The sequence below is a fragment of the Plectropomus leopardus genome, chromosome 7, assembly GCF_026936395.1.
Source record: "Plectropomus leopardus strain MGB_pleo_1.0 chromosome 7, ASM2693639v1, whole genome shotgun sequence".
Classification (NCBI taxonomy): domain Eukaryota; kingdom Metazoa; phylum Chordata; class Actinopteri; order Perciformes; family Serranidae; genus Plectropomus; species Plectropomus leopardus.
Genome location: NC_142182.1, coordinates 7,488,476 through 7,502,045, shown reverse-complemented (window position 1 = coordinate 7,502,045; position 13,570 = coordinate 7,488,476). Strand labels below are relative to the sequence as shown.

Sequence of the window (13,570 nt, the reverse complement as noted above, 5' to 3'; positions counted from 1 at the left end):
TTACACAGCGACACCAACACACCCAAACAGGTCGTACGGGGATATAATCGTCCGTTTTATTGAAACAACTGATGGATGTGGCGTGGCTGTGAGGACAAAAACACTGTGAGGTGCTGAGGTTTATAAGACCCAGACCAGGTCTGGTTTACGATGTGAACAGTCAAAAGAGGAGCGTTTCACTCAATGCACTGACGCCTGGCAACAGAGAGAGCAAGACGCAGCGGTTGAATCTGTCATCACAATGTGCTGAGTGAGGAGCTGATATGCTGATGTAGCTGCAGAGCAGAAAAACACTCGTCAAACTGCTCAATCACATGAGCATGATTTAAATGGATGAATGAATTAACAAATGCGTCACGTGTTTCGGACGAGATCTGATTTTTATGTTAAAACTGTTTTCACAAGAGCAGACGTTAAGCACTCCTTTAAAGGGACAGTTTAAGGGTTAAGACTCGGGTTAAGCATCAGTTTAGGGTTAATCCTTTGAAACCAGGGCAAATTAGCTTGAGAAAAAAGCAATGAGCAAATTAAGAAAGAAATTAGTAAAAAGTATGAGTAGATTACTGAAAATTAGCAAATAAATAAATAAATCATAGCAAAGAAAGGACCTAAAAAAAACCCCCTAAAAATAAAATATTTATTTATTTATCACCCCCTTTGGATTATTACAACCTAGTGTTTTTTTCCTAAACATGCATTGCTAATATCACATTATTATTATGTACCACTGTTACTATGATTGCTATTTTTCTTATTACTAGTATTACTATGATAATTATTAATACTGTTATTTTCTTCTTCTTTTTTTCTCATTTGTTTTTTCCCCTTGCAAACAAACACACTCACATGTATAGGCATGGAAACCATATTTCAAAAATCTTCCCAAATTTAACTTCTTTTGCAAGATATTAGAATCATTGAATCATTGCTTTCACCTTTTTCTTTTGTTTGTTATTGTTGTTGCTGCTTCTGTTTGTTATGTCCCCTTGTTTTTCTTTTTATATCCTTTGATAACACACACACACACACACACACACACACACACACACACACACACACACACACACACACACACACACACACACACACACACACAAACACACACACACACACACACGCACACACTAGGCGTGTCCTTCAATAAATTTTCCCCGGTATGTACCATGGTTGAACCTGAAATTCAATCACTGTTTCACACTTTCTGTTTTGTCTTTTTGCACCAATATAAAATGAATATATAAAGTTGAACAGAAAGTGAATGTTATCTATGCTCTTTGGGATAGGATTTAAACAAGCTGCACGTGAGTTTGTAAGCAAATGTTTTGATGTAGTTTTGCTGATGTTAAACGGTCCCCGGTCAATCAAGAAATCAATGTTTGCCATTTCCCGTGCAGGTATGGGAGAAAAACGTTTTCTTCAGAAATACAAGGTAACGCGACTTGACTAATTCAAACACAAATGGTCATTTTGTGGGTGAAATATTCCTTTAAAGTTAAAGTTATAGTTGTGTTTATAAATCAATGTGCTGAGTGAGGAGCTGATATGCTGATGTAGCTGCAGAGCAGAAAAACACTCGTCAAACTGCTCAATCACATGAGCATGATTTAAATGGATGAATGAATTAACAAATGCGTCACGTGTTTCGGACGAGATCTGATTTTTATGTTAAAACTGTTTTCACAAGAGCAGACGTTAAGCACTCCTTTAAAGGGACAGTTTAAGGGTTAAGACTCGGGTTAAGCATCAGTTTAGGGTTAATCCTTTGAAACCAGGGCAAATTAGCTTGAGAAAAAAGCAATGAGCAAATTAAGAAAGAAATTAGTAAAAAGTATGAGTAGATTACTGAAAATTAGCAAATAAATAAATAAATCATAGCAAGGAAAGGACCTAAAAAAAACCCCCTAAAAATAAAATATTTATTTATTTATCACCCCCTTTGGATTATTACAACCTAGTGTTTTTTTCCTAAACATGCATTGCTAATATCACATTATTATTATGTACCACTGTTACTATGATTGCTATTTTTCTTATTACTAGTATTACTATGATAATTATTAATACTGTTATTTTCTTCTTCTTTTTTTCTCATTTGTTTTTTCCCCTTGCAAACAAACACACTCACATGTATAGGCATGGAAACCATATTTCAAAAATCTTCCCAAATTTAACTTCTTTTGCAAGATATTAGAATCATTGAATCATTGCTTTCACCTTTTTCTTTTGTTTGTTATTGTTGTTGCTGCTTCTGTTTGTTATGTCCCCTTGTTTTTCTTTTTATATCCTTTGATAACACACACACACACACACACAGACACACACACACACACACAAACACACACACACACACACACACACAAACACACACACACACACACACGCACACACTAGGCGTGTCCTTCAATAAATTTTCCCCGGTATGTACCATGGTTGAACCTGAAATTCAATCACTGTTTCACACTTTCTGTTTTGTCTTTTTGCACCAATATAAAATGAATAAATAAAGTTGAACAGAAAGTGAATGTTATCTATGCTCTTTGGGATAGGATTTAAACAAGCTGCACGTGAGTTTGTAAGCAAATGTTTTGATGTAGTTTTGCTGATGTTAAACGGTCCCCGGTCAATCAAGAAATCAATGTTTGCCATTTCCCGTGCAGGTATGGGAGAAAAACGTTTTCTTCAGAAATACAAGGTAACGTGACTTGACTAATTCAAACACAAATGGTCATTTTGTGGGTGAAATATTCCTTTAAAGGTAAAGTTATAGTTGTGTTTATAATTCATTGCTATTATTACATCCGTGAGTCTTTGTACAGGCTCCTGTCTGGCCGTGTAAGAACATCAGTCTACAAACAAACAGGGACCTTTTAGGAACAAGGCAGGGTGAATAACCTAATGACTGTTGACTCTTCTTCTACTCCCCATCACAAGCACACACACGCGCACACACGCGCACACACACACGCACAGTCTTGTTATGTCGCTTTTGTGCCATTCCAGAGCATGTAACCATGAAAAATAAACAGAAAACATATTGATGAAGAGATATTGTATGATGAAATACATTCTCCTCATGTGATCACATACCAGCTCTCTCTCTCTCTCTCTCAAACACACACACACACACACACACACACACACACACACACACACACACACACACACACACACACACACACACACACACACACACACACACACACACACACACACACACATACCTTGTCTAGGTCCACAGAGCTGCAGCGGTTGTATGCGTCATTCTCGTCCTCCTCTTTCACCTTTGTGTCTGTCGTCTTTTCTGCTGTCTTTCCTTCTGTCTGCTCACTGGCCTTCCTCCTCTCTCTCAGAGTCTGAAGAGAAACAAGATTTTTTTTTTAAAAAAAAAAGTAGTATTTAACAACAGAGCAACTCAGACACATGATCATAGTTCTGACAAAATTGACAAACGGATGTCTGTTGATTCTCCTGGACTGACAGATGGTTAAAGTTTTGGTTGTCAAACATCTTTTCAGGTTTAATGCCATTTTACAAAACTCACAGGTCAACACTGAGCTGTGTGTGTGTGTGTGTGTGTGTGTGTGTGTGTGTGTGTGTGTGTGTGTGTGTGTGTGTGTAGTGTGAGTCACATGGTTCATTATTCCCAAAGAGGCTGCCTCCTGCTCCTGTCTGCTGAATATAACATCATCATCACTGTGGTAAATACTAAATAATTATAGCCACATGTGACATGTACTCTCCCTTAATACAGTGATACTCATCTCGCAGCATGCAAACCAAATCTGGCTCAGAGAGGGTGCCAGGTGGCCCCCAAACTATTCTCTAATTCACAACAAAAATAAAGTCATTCATTCATTCATATATTAGACAGCTATTCACACTCACATTCACACCTACAGACAATTTAGAGTAACCAGTTAACCTGCATGTCTTAGACTGTGGAAGGAAGCCAGAGCACATGGAGAAAACCCAAACCCAGGACCCTTTTAAGTGAGGCAACGGTGATAACTACTACATCACCGCTGCCTCACAATAAAAAATTTGATTCACATTGGAAACTGTTTTTGTACGTTTACATGAGGTGCCTAAGTGCAAAAAAACAGCATCAAAATAAAGCTTGTTTATAAAAAAAAAGGGTCAGCAGAGGATTCCCTGCACCCCCCAGGCTGAGATCCTTGCAAGACTCTAATGTCCTAAAATAATCAAACCATCAGAGTCCTAGAAACATCCTAAAGTTCTAGAAATATCATCAAATCTGGGAAATGTCCAAAGATCATAGAAATGTCCTAAAATCCTAGAATCATACGAAAATCTAAGAAATGCCCTAAAATCCTAGAAACATCCGAAAATCTAAGGAACGTCCCAAAGTCCTAGAAATATCCTAAAATCCTAGAAACATCCTGAAATCCAAGAAATATCCTAAAATCTGAGAAATACCCTGAAATCTTGAAAACTTCTTAAAATCCCAGAAACATCTTACAAACCAAGAAAGTTGTGTGCTGCTGCGACCGGCCCCTGGCTTCCTGTCATTTTGCAAAAGCGGCCCCTAAGTAATGCAAGTTGAGTATGCCTGCCTTAACACATACCATTTGCAATCTTTGAAACTTTGAAGTGAAAAACTTATCTGACACCATGTTCATTTGTCATTAAGGATTTTGCAGTTTGTGAGTTATTGCCTTTCTTGCTATGAATGGTAATGATTCTGAAAAACATCTCAGTAAGACAACCTGTGACTGGGTTACGCCATGTATGACTGAATGCATGCGTGCAATAAACTCGCTCTCCATAATCCTCATTATAAAGACAGACTGTGTGCATTTAGCATCATGACCTGCAGTTTTGTTCAGAAGACCATGTGGGCCATAATGTGGCAGATGAGGAGAAAAATATCATCATGTGTGAAAATGCAAAAGGAAAGAAACACAAGAAACATTAGTGGCTTGCACACAATCACCCTGACAACTAAAGGAAGTGGTAACTGTGGCCGCCCCACAAATACTGCTGTAGCTTTATAAGCCCTATAGATATGGGCAGCTCAGTCAAAGCACTGGTGACAAATGAAAACAGCATTTAACAATATGTTTGAAAGGATATAGGTGTTATTCGACCAAAACTTTATTGGCTTTTTAAACAATTATAACATTAAACCAACAAAACAACCATAAAGAAACTGCAAGGATACATAAAAAAAAAATAAAATAAAAAAAAAAAAATATATACATATACATATACATATATACATACACACATACATATATACATATATATACACACATACATACATATACATACATATATGTACATACATGCACATACACACACATATAATACACATTAATACATAGACATATACATATATATACATGCACACATACACATAGTTAATATAAATAAAGTTAATTAAATTAAATTAAGTTAGGATATAGGTGTTATTAATACATAATGAAATATTATGAACATACTGTACTGGGCAGACAGACAGTGGAGACATCTATTAAGCTGCAGGAATAATTTGAAAAGTTGACTTTAACTGGCTGCTGTTCTCATGCACTGCTAGTACGGGTTTCTATGAAAAGTAAAACTAAAACTTGTATATATCACATATTCATGAGCCAGTGATCTGTGTATAACCCAAATATTTGAACACAGAATTTTCCCCCAGAAAACCAGTTTTCAGAACTGTGTGAACTTTGAGACATTTTAAGGTACTTTGTCACAATGTTTCTTTTCCTAAACCTAACAGCAGTAACTATACTTGCCCAAAACATAGGCAAGTGGTTCCCAACTGGTGGGTCGTGGTCCAAAAGTGAGTCAATGGTCCATTCTGAATGGACAGTAAGTGGCTGTTGAATGTGTCAACTTTATGAAAACCACTTTATTTTGAAGTACCGTGAATTTCTGTCACAGAGCTTTAATTTTGAAGTGCAGTTTCTGTTTATTCCTGCAGTGTGTTTTATTTCTTTTGTGATCTAAGCCAATGCTTTGTTTAGACTGAAATAAAATTGTGGTCATTTGTAATGTCTGGACCTTGAACTAATGACCAAAGAGAAATCTGGACTCCGTGACTGGGGCATTTGGGAACCACTGCAATAGACCGTAGAAAATATGGACACAGTTACCATGACGCCATCTGAGACAGCAACTGGTTTTTGCACCAGGCTGTAACATGTTTATTTCTGCTGTCAAGTTGGGCGTTTTAACATGGGGGTCTATGGGAATTATCTCTGTTTTGGAACCACCCTCTTCACACTGACTTCATTGGAGACACTTACAACCACCTTTCAAGTCTGCCAACAGTAGAGTTTGGGTAAAGTGTTTCTTTACACAAGTCACTCATCCGTGTTACATAACACAGAGATTTGATTCTTGTCGATGCTATCTAACTACGGCACAAGAAACTGAAAAATGTCTTTATCTACTTTATATATATATATATATATATATATATATATATATATATGTAACATCATCACATTCACACTTTCTTTATGCTGAAGTCACGGTCCACTTGCTCGCCAAACAGGCACTGCAAACACAAACCTCACGATTCTGCCTCGACAAATATGTGCAAACCTCCACATTCCACTTTAAGTAGATTTTTCAATGCAGACAGTAAACACACACACCACACACAGACATCTTCTATTGCTTAATGCTGTGATAGAGCAAATTATACCCACTGCACCACACAGGCTTACTTACTCTCCAAGGAGCTGACAGTGGAAACAAACCAGTAAATAGGGACTGCAATCAAATGGCTCACATCATCCATCAGATGAACGCGGAATTAAAACACACATCTTCAGTTTCTTCAGTTTCTTGCCGATCTTATATAACAATTATAGGTCAGTTGTTAGGGGATTAACAATAGGAAATTTCCAGTTTGGCTTGTAGGACCGATGCTGATCAATGATGTTTTTTTACTCATGACATGTTATTATAGTTACACAAACACACGCGGAAGCTGTCAAACCAGAGACAACACCACAGTGGCACGGAGAGACTTGATTCTTGTTGATATTTGACAAGCGTTCACTTGTGATGTGCTTTTGTATGTAGGTTAGTATTGAGTGTCTGGTGTGGATTGTGCTTTATTGTGTAGTTTTATAATGCATTGTCTGTATAGTGTCTTCTTTTTTGCATCACTTTATATCGTGCTATTGTTTGTCTTGTGTGTTTTGTTTTGTTTGTTTTCTTTTTTTGACTTTATATTATATTATGTTACTGTGTCGTGTCTTTGACCTGCAGATGTGAATTGGCTCTGAGTTGTAATCTGGTACGGTGCATAAAACTGTAACATTTATGTTTTATACTATACATGGTCCCTTTTAAATAAATAAAAAATTAAATTAATATATTCTTTAAAAAAAGTGATAGCATGAACTTATTTCAGTCATGCAAATGGAGAGGCTGCGATTCAATCATTTAAAATGTCGAGATAAATGGGAAAAATCCTGCGGTCCATTCTTGCAACACTTTGAATCAGTCTGACTTCGTCTTTATGTTTATATGGATCAGGACTTTTCGTTCTGTATTTCGATCCTGTATTTCGATCCTGTATTTCTGTATTTATTTTGTTAACACCAAACCCCAGCTACAATAGACGTCATGTGCTAAATCTCCACCTTTATGTGTGTGTGTGTGTGTGTGTGTGTGTGTGTGTGTGTGTGCGTGTGACTAAACTTTTACGTTTTTGTGTCTTGATTTATGTGTAGTTTATGTCCTCACAATTTGCCATTAAAAATTATATTTAAAAAAATACTGCTATCACACAGGGACACAGCAAAAAGTGACATATTTCTTTTAAGTTTTTGTGTCTTGATTTATGTGTAGTTTATGTCCTCACAATTTGCCATTAAAAATTATATTTAAAAAAATACTGCTATCACACAGGGACACAGCAAAAAGTGACATATTTCTTTATGTCAGTTTGCAGCTCACTGGACAATGGTGGCCCTCAGGAACATTTTGCGCGGCCCCCAAATGTGACATGAAATGTGTACATTTTATTTTAAAACATACATTTGGAGTCCATTTCAAAACAATTACTCTCATTTTCTTATTTCATAGAGCTCATTTGCTCTCTTTTGCTCCCCAAATCAAAGCCCCTGCTTCAACTGCTTCTCCTGTCTGTGACAAAACACTAAATGTACAAAACTCATCATCATCTCCCTTCTCTGATCTGCCATTGGCCGCCTCCGCTCCTTGTTTGAGTCCGTCAGTGGCTGTCAATATCTGTCAGTCAAGTGAAATATTTATCAGCCGCTTGGTTTCACAATCGCGCACACACACACGCACGCATGGACACACGCACGCATGCACACACCTGTCCCCTATGGTTTGTTACTAACATCACCTTGGCAATTTAACACCTACAGAGGCAACGTTACACCCCCCATTATCACACTGTACTGTACAAAAAAAGAAAAAGGAAAGAAACAAACAAAGAACAAAGGGACCATTAACCTGTCTCGTCCTTCTTGGAAGAATACATTTGACTATGACTCTCCAGAAAAATTAGATCAGTAGTTCTTTAACCTTTTGACACATGCACACATGCAAATTGGCTTGATTTCTTTCAAAACACGGGAGGATGACAAGTGTCTTAACAAGAAATGACCTAAAAAATAGCAAGATATTAGGGATAAGCCAAAAAGAGACAGTAAAATAAGAAAATGGTCTTTAAAAAAGTACTAAAGAGAAATAACATATTCTTCTTTAACATTATTTTGAATATAAAAATAAATTAATTATAGATATAGTTTTCTGAACATTTGTCCTCATTCATTTTGATGATAAACCCCCTCTGCTAATATTTCCTGTTTTACTTTACATTATCTTTGCAGGACATGTCTTCCCAAGTTGCTCATTATGTTTTTTAACATAATGAGGGTCAGGTTCTCAAAAAAATTGATGTTTATTTTATTTTATTTTATGAAACTGTCGTGCACGTTTTTAAATGGCACTTTGGCAGGAGTTTTATTGGACTGAATCAAGAGAGAAAGAGGGTGGAGAGAGGGAGAGTGACAGAAAAATGGAGCATGCGGAGGACCGGGGGACAGTGGGAGCACATCAAGAGAGAGATGGAAAGTGAGAGAAGGAGAAAGTAGGGCTGCAAGGCAACTTAGTTGGCAATATTTGCTTCTGCATCCCAAGCAGTGAGAGAGATGTGCATAACATGCAGCAGAGAGTGGCAATCATCACCACGGGATGCATCCATGTTTAAGACGACAGACTAACAGAAGGAGAGAAGAAGAAGTGATGCGAGGAAATGCAACAGCTCTTAGCTTGTAATACATGTTTATTGTACATTTATTTTGCAATATACAAAATCTCATATAATATAGGCCTACTTTCAAAGCACAAATTTGGGTTTATTTATTTGGGCTCGGGCCAAAAACTGGACATAAATGAACAACCTAAGAATTAAAATTGCAATTTCTAATAATGACAAACAATATTTATGTGCATTTCTTATTTACACAAGCACTGCAAGCTGTCAGGGGCAGGTGTAACTATGAACATATTGATGAATGCCCAAATACATGTACATTTCAACAGTTTACACACACATTTGTTCTGCTCATGTTTCATGAATGAGACCCATTGAGTGCAGTGTGTATTCAGCATGTCATTTGTTTAGTGTTGTTATAGGTGATGCTTTACATGGTGCTGCAGAACAGATACCAAAACACACACAAAGGGCAGCACACACACTGTCTCGCAGGCGTACATACTTCCCTTTTCACACACACACACACACACACACACACACACACACACACACACACACACACACACCCACACCCACACACACCCACACACACCCACACATGCCAAAACAAGCAGCGTGATAGCTTTATATTGGTGAAGCAATAAGCAGACACACCCTCTCTATCAGCAGCAGCAGCCATGGCCTACGTGAGAGTAATGTTTTATTCTGGTGTTTATTAAGCTCAATCTCGTCCCACTTTAAACATCCAAGACTGACTCAACAAAAGGTGACTGGAGCTCTCCGTGTCGTCAATGAAGTCAGGGGGGTGTGGCCGGTGTTGGGAATGTGAATACTGCAGTATCCCTTTCTCCATATCACCTCAGTTCCACTCACATAAATGCTGCACAGCAGTGGTGCTATACTCAATTTACAGCCTGCGGGCCAAATCTGGCCCCCCAATAGGATGCTGGGTGGCCCCCCAACCATTTTCTAAATCACAATAAAAATGAAGTTATTAACAATGGAAATTGTTTTTGCACATTTAGTACACATAAGGTGCCAGATTGCATTAAAAAGCATCAAAACAGAGCTTGTTTATCAAAGAAGTGCCAGTGGAGGATCCCCCAAACCCGCTGACAGAGGTCCTAGCAAAGCCCCTAATGTCCTAAAAACCTAGAAATGTCCTAAAATCCTAGAAACATCCTGAAATCCTAGAAATATCCTGAAATCCTGGAAATGTCCTAATATTCAAGAAATGTCCACAAATCCAAGAAAGGTCCCAAAATCTTAGAAACATTCTATAATTCAAGAAATATCCTAAAATCCTATAAATACCTAAAAATCCTAAAAATGTCCTAGAATGTCGTCAAATCTGAAAAATATCCTCAAATCCTTGTAATGTCCTAACATCCTAGAAATGTCCTGAAATCCTAAAATCGTCCTAAAATCCTTGAAACCAACATAAATCCTAGAAATGCACGCAAATCCTCGAAACATGTGCAGGGCTGCTGCCACTTGTCCCTGGTCTGCTGTCATTTTGCAAAAGTGGCCCCCAAGCATAGCAAGTTGAGCATCCCTTCTGCACAGAAAAGCTTTTACAAAGTGCCAAAATCTGTAAACATTTAATATATATTCACCTAATTTAAGTCATGGTCAACATGCTCACCAAACAGGCAAACACACGGTACAATTCTGCCTCCACAAATATGTGCAAACCTCCACATTCAACTTTTTTTTAATTGCAGACAGTACACACACTCCACTGATGCACTCACAGAGCAAATCATACCCACTGCACCACATAGAGGCTTACTCTCCAGGGAGCTGACAATGGAAACAAACCAGTAAATAGGGACTGCAATCAAATGTCTCACAGTAAATGTGGTGCAGTGTTAGGCGTCATTATATTAAAATTAAAAATTAAAAAACATGTATCAATATGTTCTAGGTCATTGTGGGAAAGTTCTATTTTGGCTTCTGTGGCCAATAGAGATCAGCGATTGGTTTCCTGTTCTATTTTTTTTTTTTTAACTCATGACATGTTATCATAGTTACACAGACACGCCATCATGGCGATCCACCTGCTGCTAAAAGTCACATTATAATACACTGGCTTACAGTGCAAATGTAATGTTATCATAATTCAAAACAGGTTTTCTCCAGAAGCCCAGTCATTCACTGAAAAAAAACATTAGGTTATTAAATACTATAAGGGGCCTTTTAGCCTGGTATCAGTCCATTTGTGGTTAGACAGAAATGTAAATTATTACTGACGCCTGTGTGGTTGGTGATGTTGATTCATTTGCCTCGCCTATTTGAATACTGACTCCACTGCAAACGTATGATCCATCTGTGATGAATATTGACCGCTTTCCATCAATCTGTGCATGCACTTCTCACGCACATAGCCATGTGCGTGAGAAGTGAAACACTGATTGATTATTTAGTTGCCAATTTATCAAGTATAACTACAGATATTTTCCTTTGCATTTGTATGTGTGTGTGTATGTGTGTGTGTGTGTGTGTGTGTGTGTGTTAGTTTGTCAATGCTGAATGTGTCAGCAGGCTGTGAGAAGAACAACATTAAATGCAGAGAACACTATAACAGAAAAAAAATCATATAGTATCTTTTGTTGCAATTCTTAGTAATAGAGGTTAAATTACTTATATATACTTATATATTGCTACTACTACTACTACTACTACTACTACTACTACTACTACTACTACTACTACTACTACTACTACCACCACCACTAGGCTTGGGCACTATCACTGAATTACGGTAAACCAGGGTAATCAAAAATCCCAAAGATATGTTTTTTTCAAAACAGTCATAAATACAGGTGTTCTTTTTATTAATCATTGTATGTAGTGCACAGCACGCACCACCAGAGCCTAGTCTCTACTGGTAGAACAGGCAGCTGAGCTGAAACACACCGCAACACTTGGTGGTTGAGGGAGAAGTTACAGGACTGTAAACAGCTGGCAGAGAGAGAGCATGAGGAAAAACAGTATGTTGTAAAACATTGTAAATTAAGGATTTATTTTGACTAAACCAGAGCTGGTGATTGTTGGAACAGTAGACTTACAAACTAGATTTACTGGCAAGAGTAATCAAGACGGTTTGAGTGAGTTTTACGTAGTTTTTTGTTGAGTTTAAATGAAGTGTGATTTATGATGAGTTAATGAGGCAATTGAGTCTCGTCAGTCTTCCATGTTCAAGAGAAAGTTTGATTCAAAAGGTGCAGGTGAGAATGGATGGATGGATGGATGGATGGATGATCATTTATGAAAATTTAAAAGAAACTGTATAGTGTTATCTACACCAAACCTATGATGACCATGTTTTGTTTGCCATCATGTACGTTTCTTCATTTTCTTTTTCACTTGTATTATCTCCCTGTTTGTGCTCATCTTAGCATTACTTCAGTGTTTTCCTTCTAGTCGATTTCCATCTTTTTCCCACCCGTCTACTGTCCGAGTTAACAGGAAATACATTCGAAAACGCTAGATATAAACATTAAAAATGCAGTTATAACACTTTAACTGCTGAACATCAGGGCCAAAAAAGAGTTTCCATTGCATTTTTACAAAACCTGGATTTTTTTATCTCCTGAAATACCACCACATGTGAGGGTTTGTTTATTTTGTTGGTTTTTTTTCTCTGAAATTGATCTGCTTCCAGTAGGCGCATTTTATATTAACAATTTCATTTCCTGAAATTAGAGGGTTAATGGAAACCTGCATAATCAGACTCTGGGTGACAAAAACGTGATGAGTTTTCAGTGCTGTAAAAGTTTGACTACTGAGGTTTAAATGGGGCTAAATCTTAACTAAAGTGCTTGCAATATTCACATTCTCCAAGAGCAAACAGACACTAAAAATAGCCCTTGAAGCCACGAAAGGCTTTTAATCCACCTTTGAGGGCATCACATGGCAGATGACATAGGCGATATAAAACACATCGCTGTGCAGAAAAGCGAGAGGTAAAACATAGAGCTGGTGAATTTCCAGTTGAGGTTTTACATATTATTTACAGAGATTCGTTTTAGCTTGTAGTGGATCATGGAAATGTGTGTGGCTGAAAAGAAACAAAGCTCATTAGGGAAATTTAAAGCCACAGCACAATGGGTACACGATGTTCCTCCACCTGTTCACTCAGTGGGACACCAAAGTTTTTGTTGTCCTCACATACCTGATCAAGAATAACAAAGACAGGAGGTAATTCACAAATGGCCTCAGTGTTTGCTTTCATTTGTAGTTATATGACTTTATGACCTTTGAACAACATTAAGTGCGCTGGTTGGTTTAAGAGAATAAAAAGACCAGAAAGATTCTTTACAATATTGCCCG

The 13,570-nt window shown here is 37.5% G+C and overlaps 1 protein-coding gene across 1 annotated transcript in view; it reads right to left on the bottom strand.

Moving 5' to 3' along the window:
- fa2h (fatty acid 2-hydroxylase) overlaps positions 1 to 13,570 on the bottom strand; it is a 53,796-nt gene that overhangs the window by 11,916 nt on the left and 28,310 nt on the right. Inside the window, exon 2 of the mRNA XM_088079773.1 lies at positions 3,222 to 3,353. Within this exon, the coding sequence (XP_087935899.1) occupies positions 3,222 to 3,353 (132 nt within the window). The remainder of the gene's footprint in view (positions 1 to 3,221; positions 3,354 to 13,570) is intronic.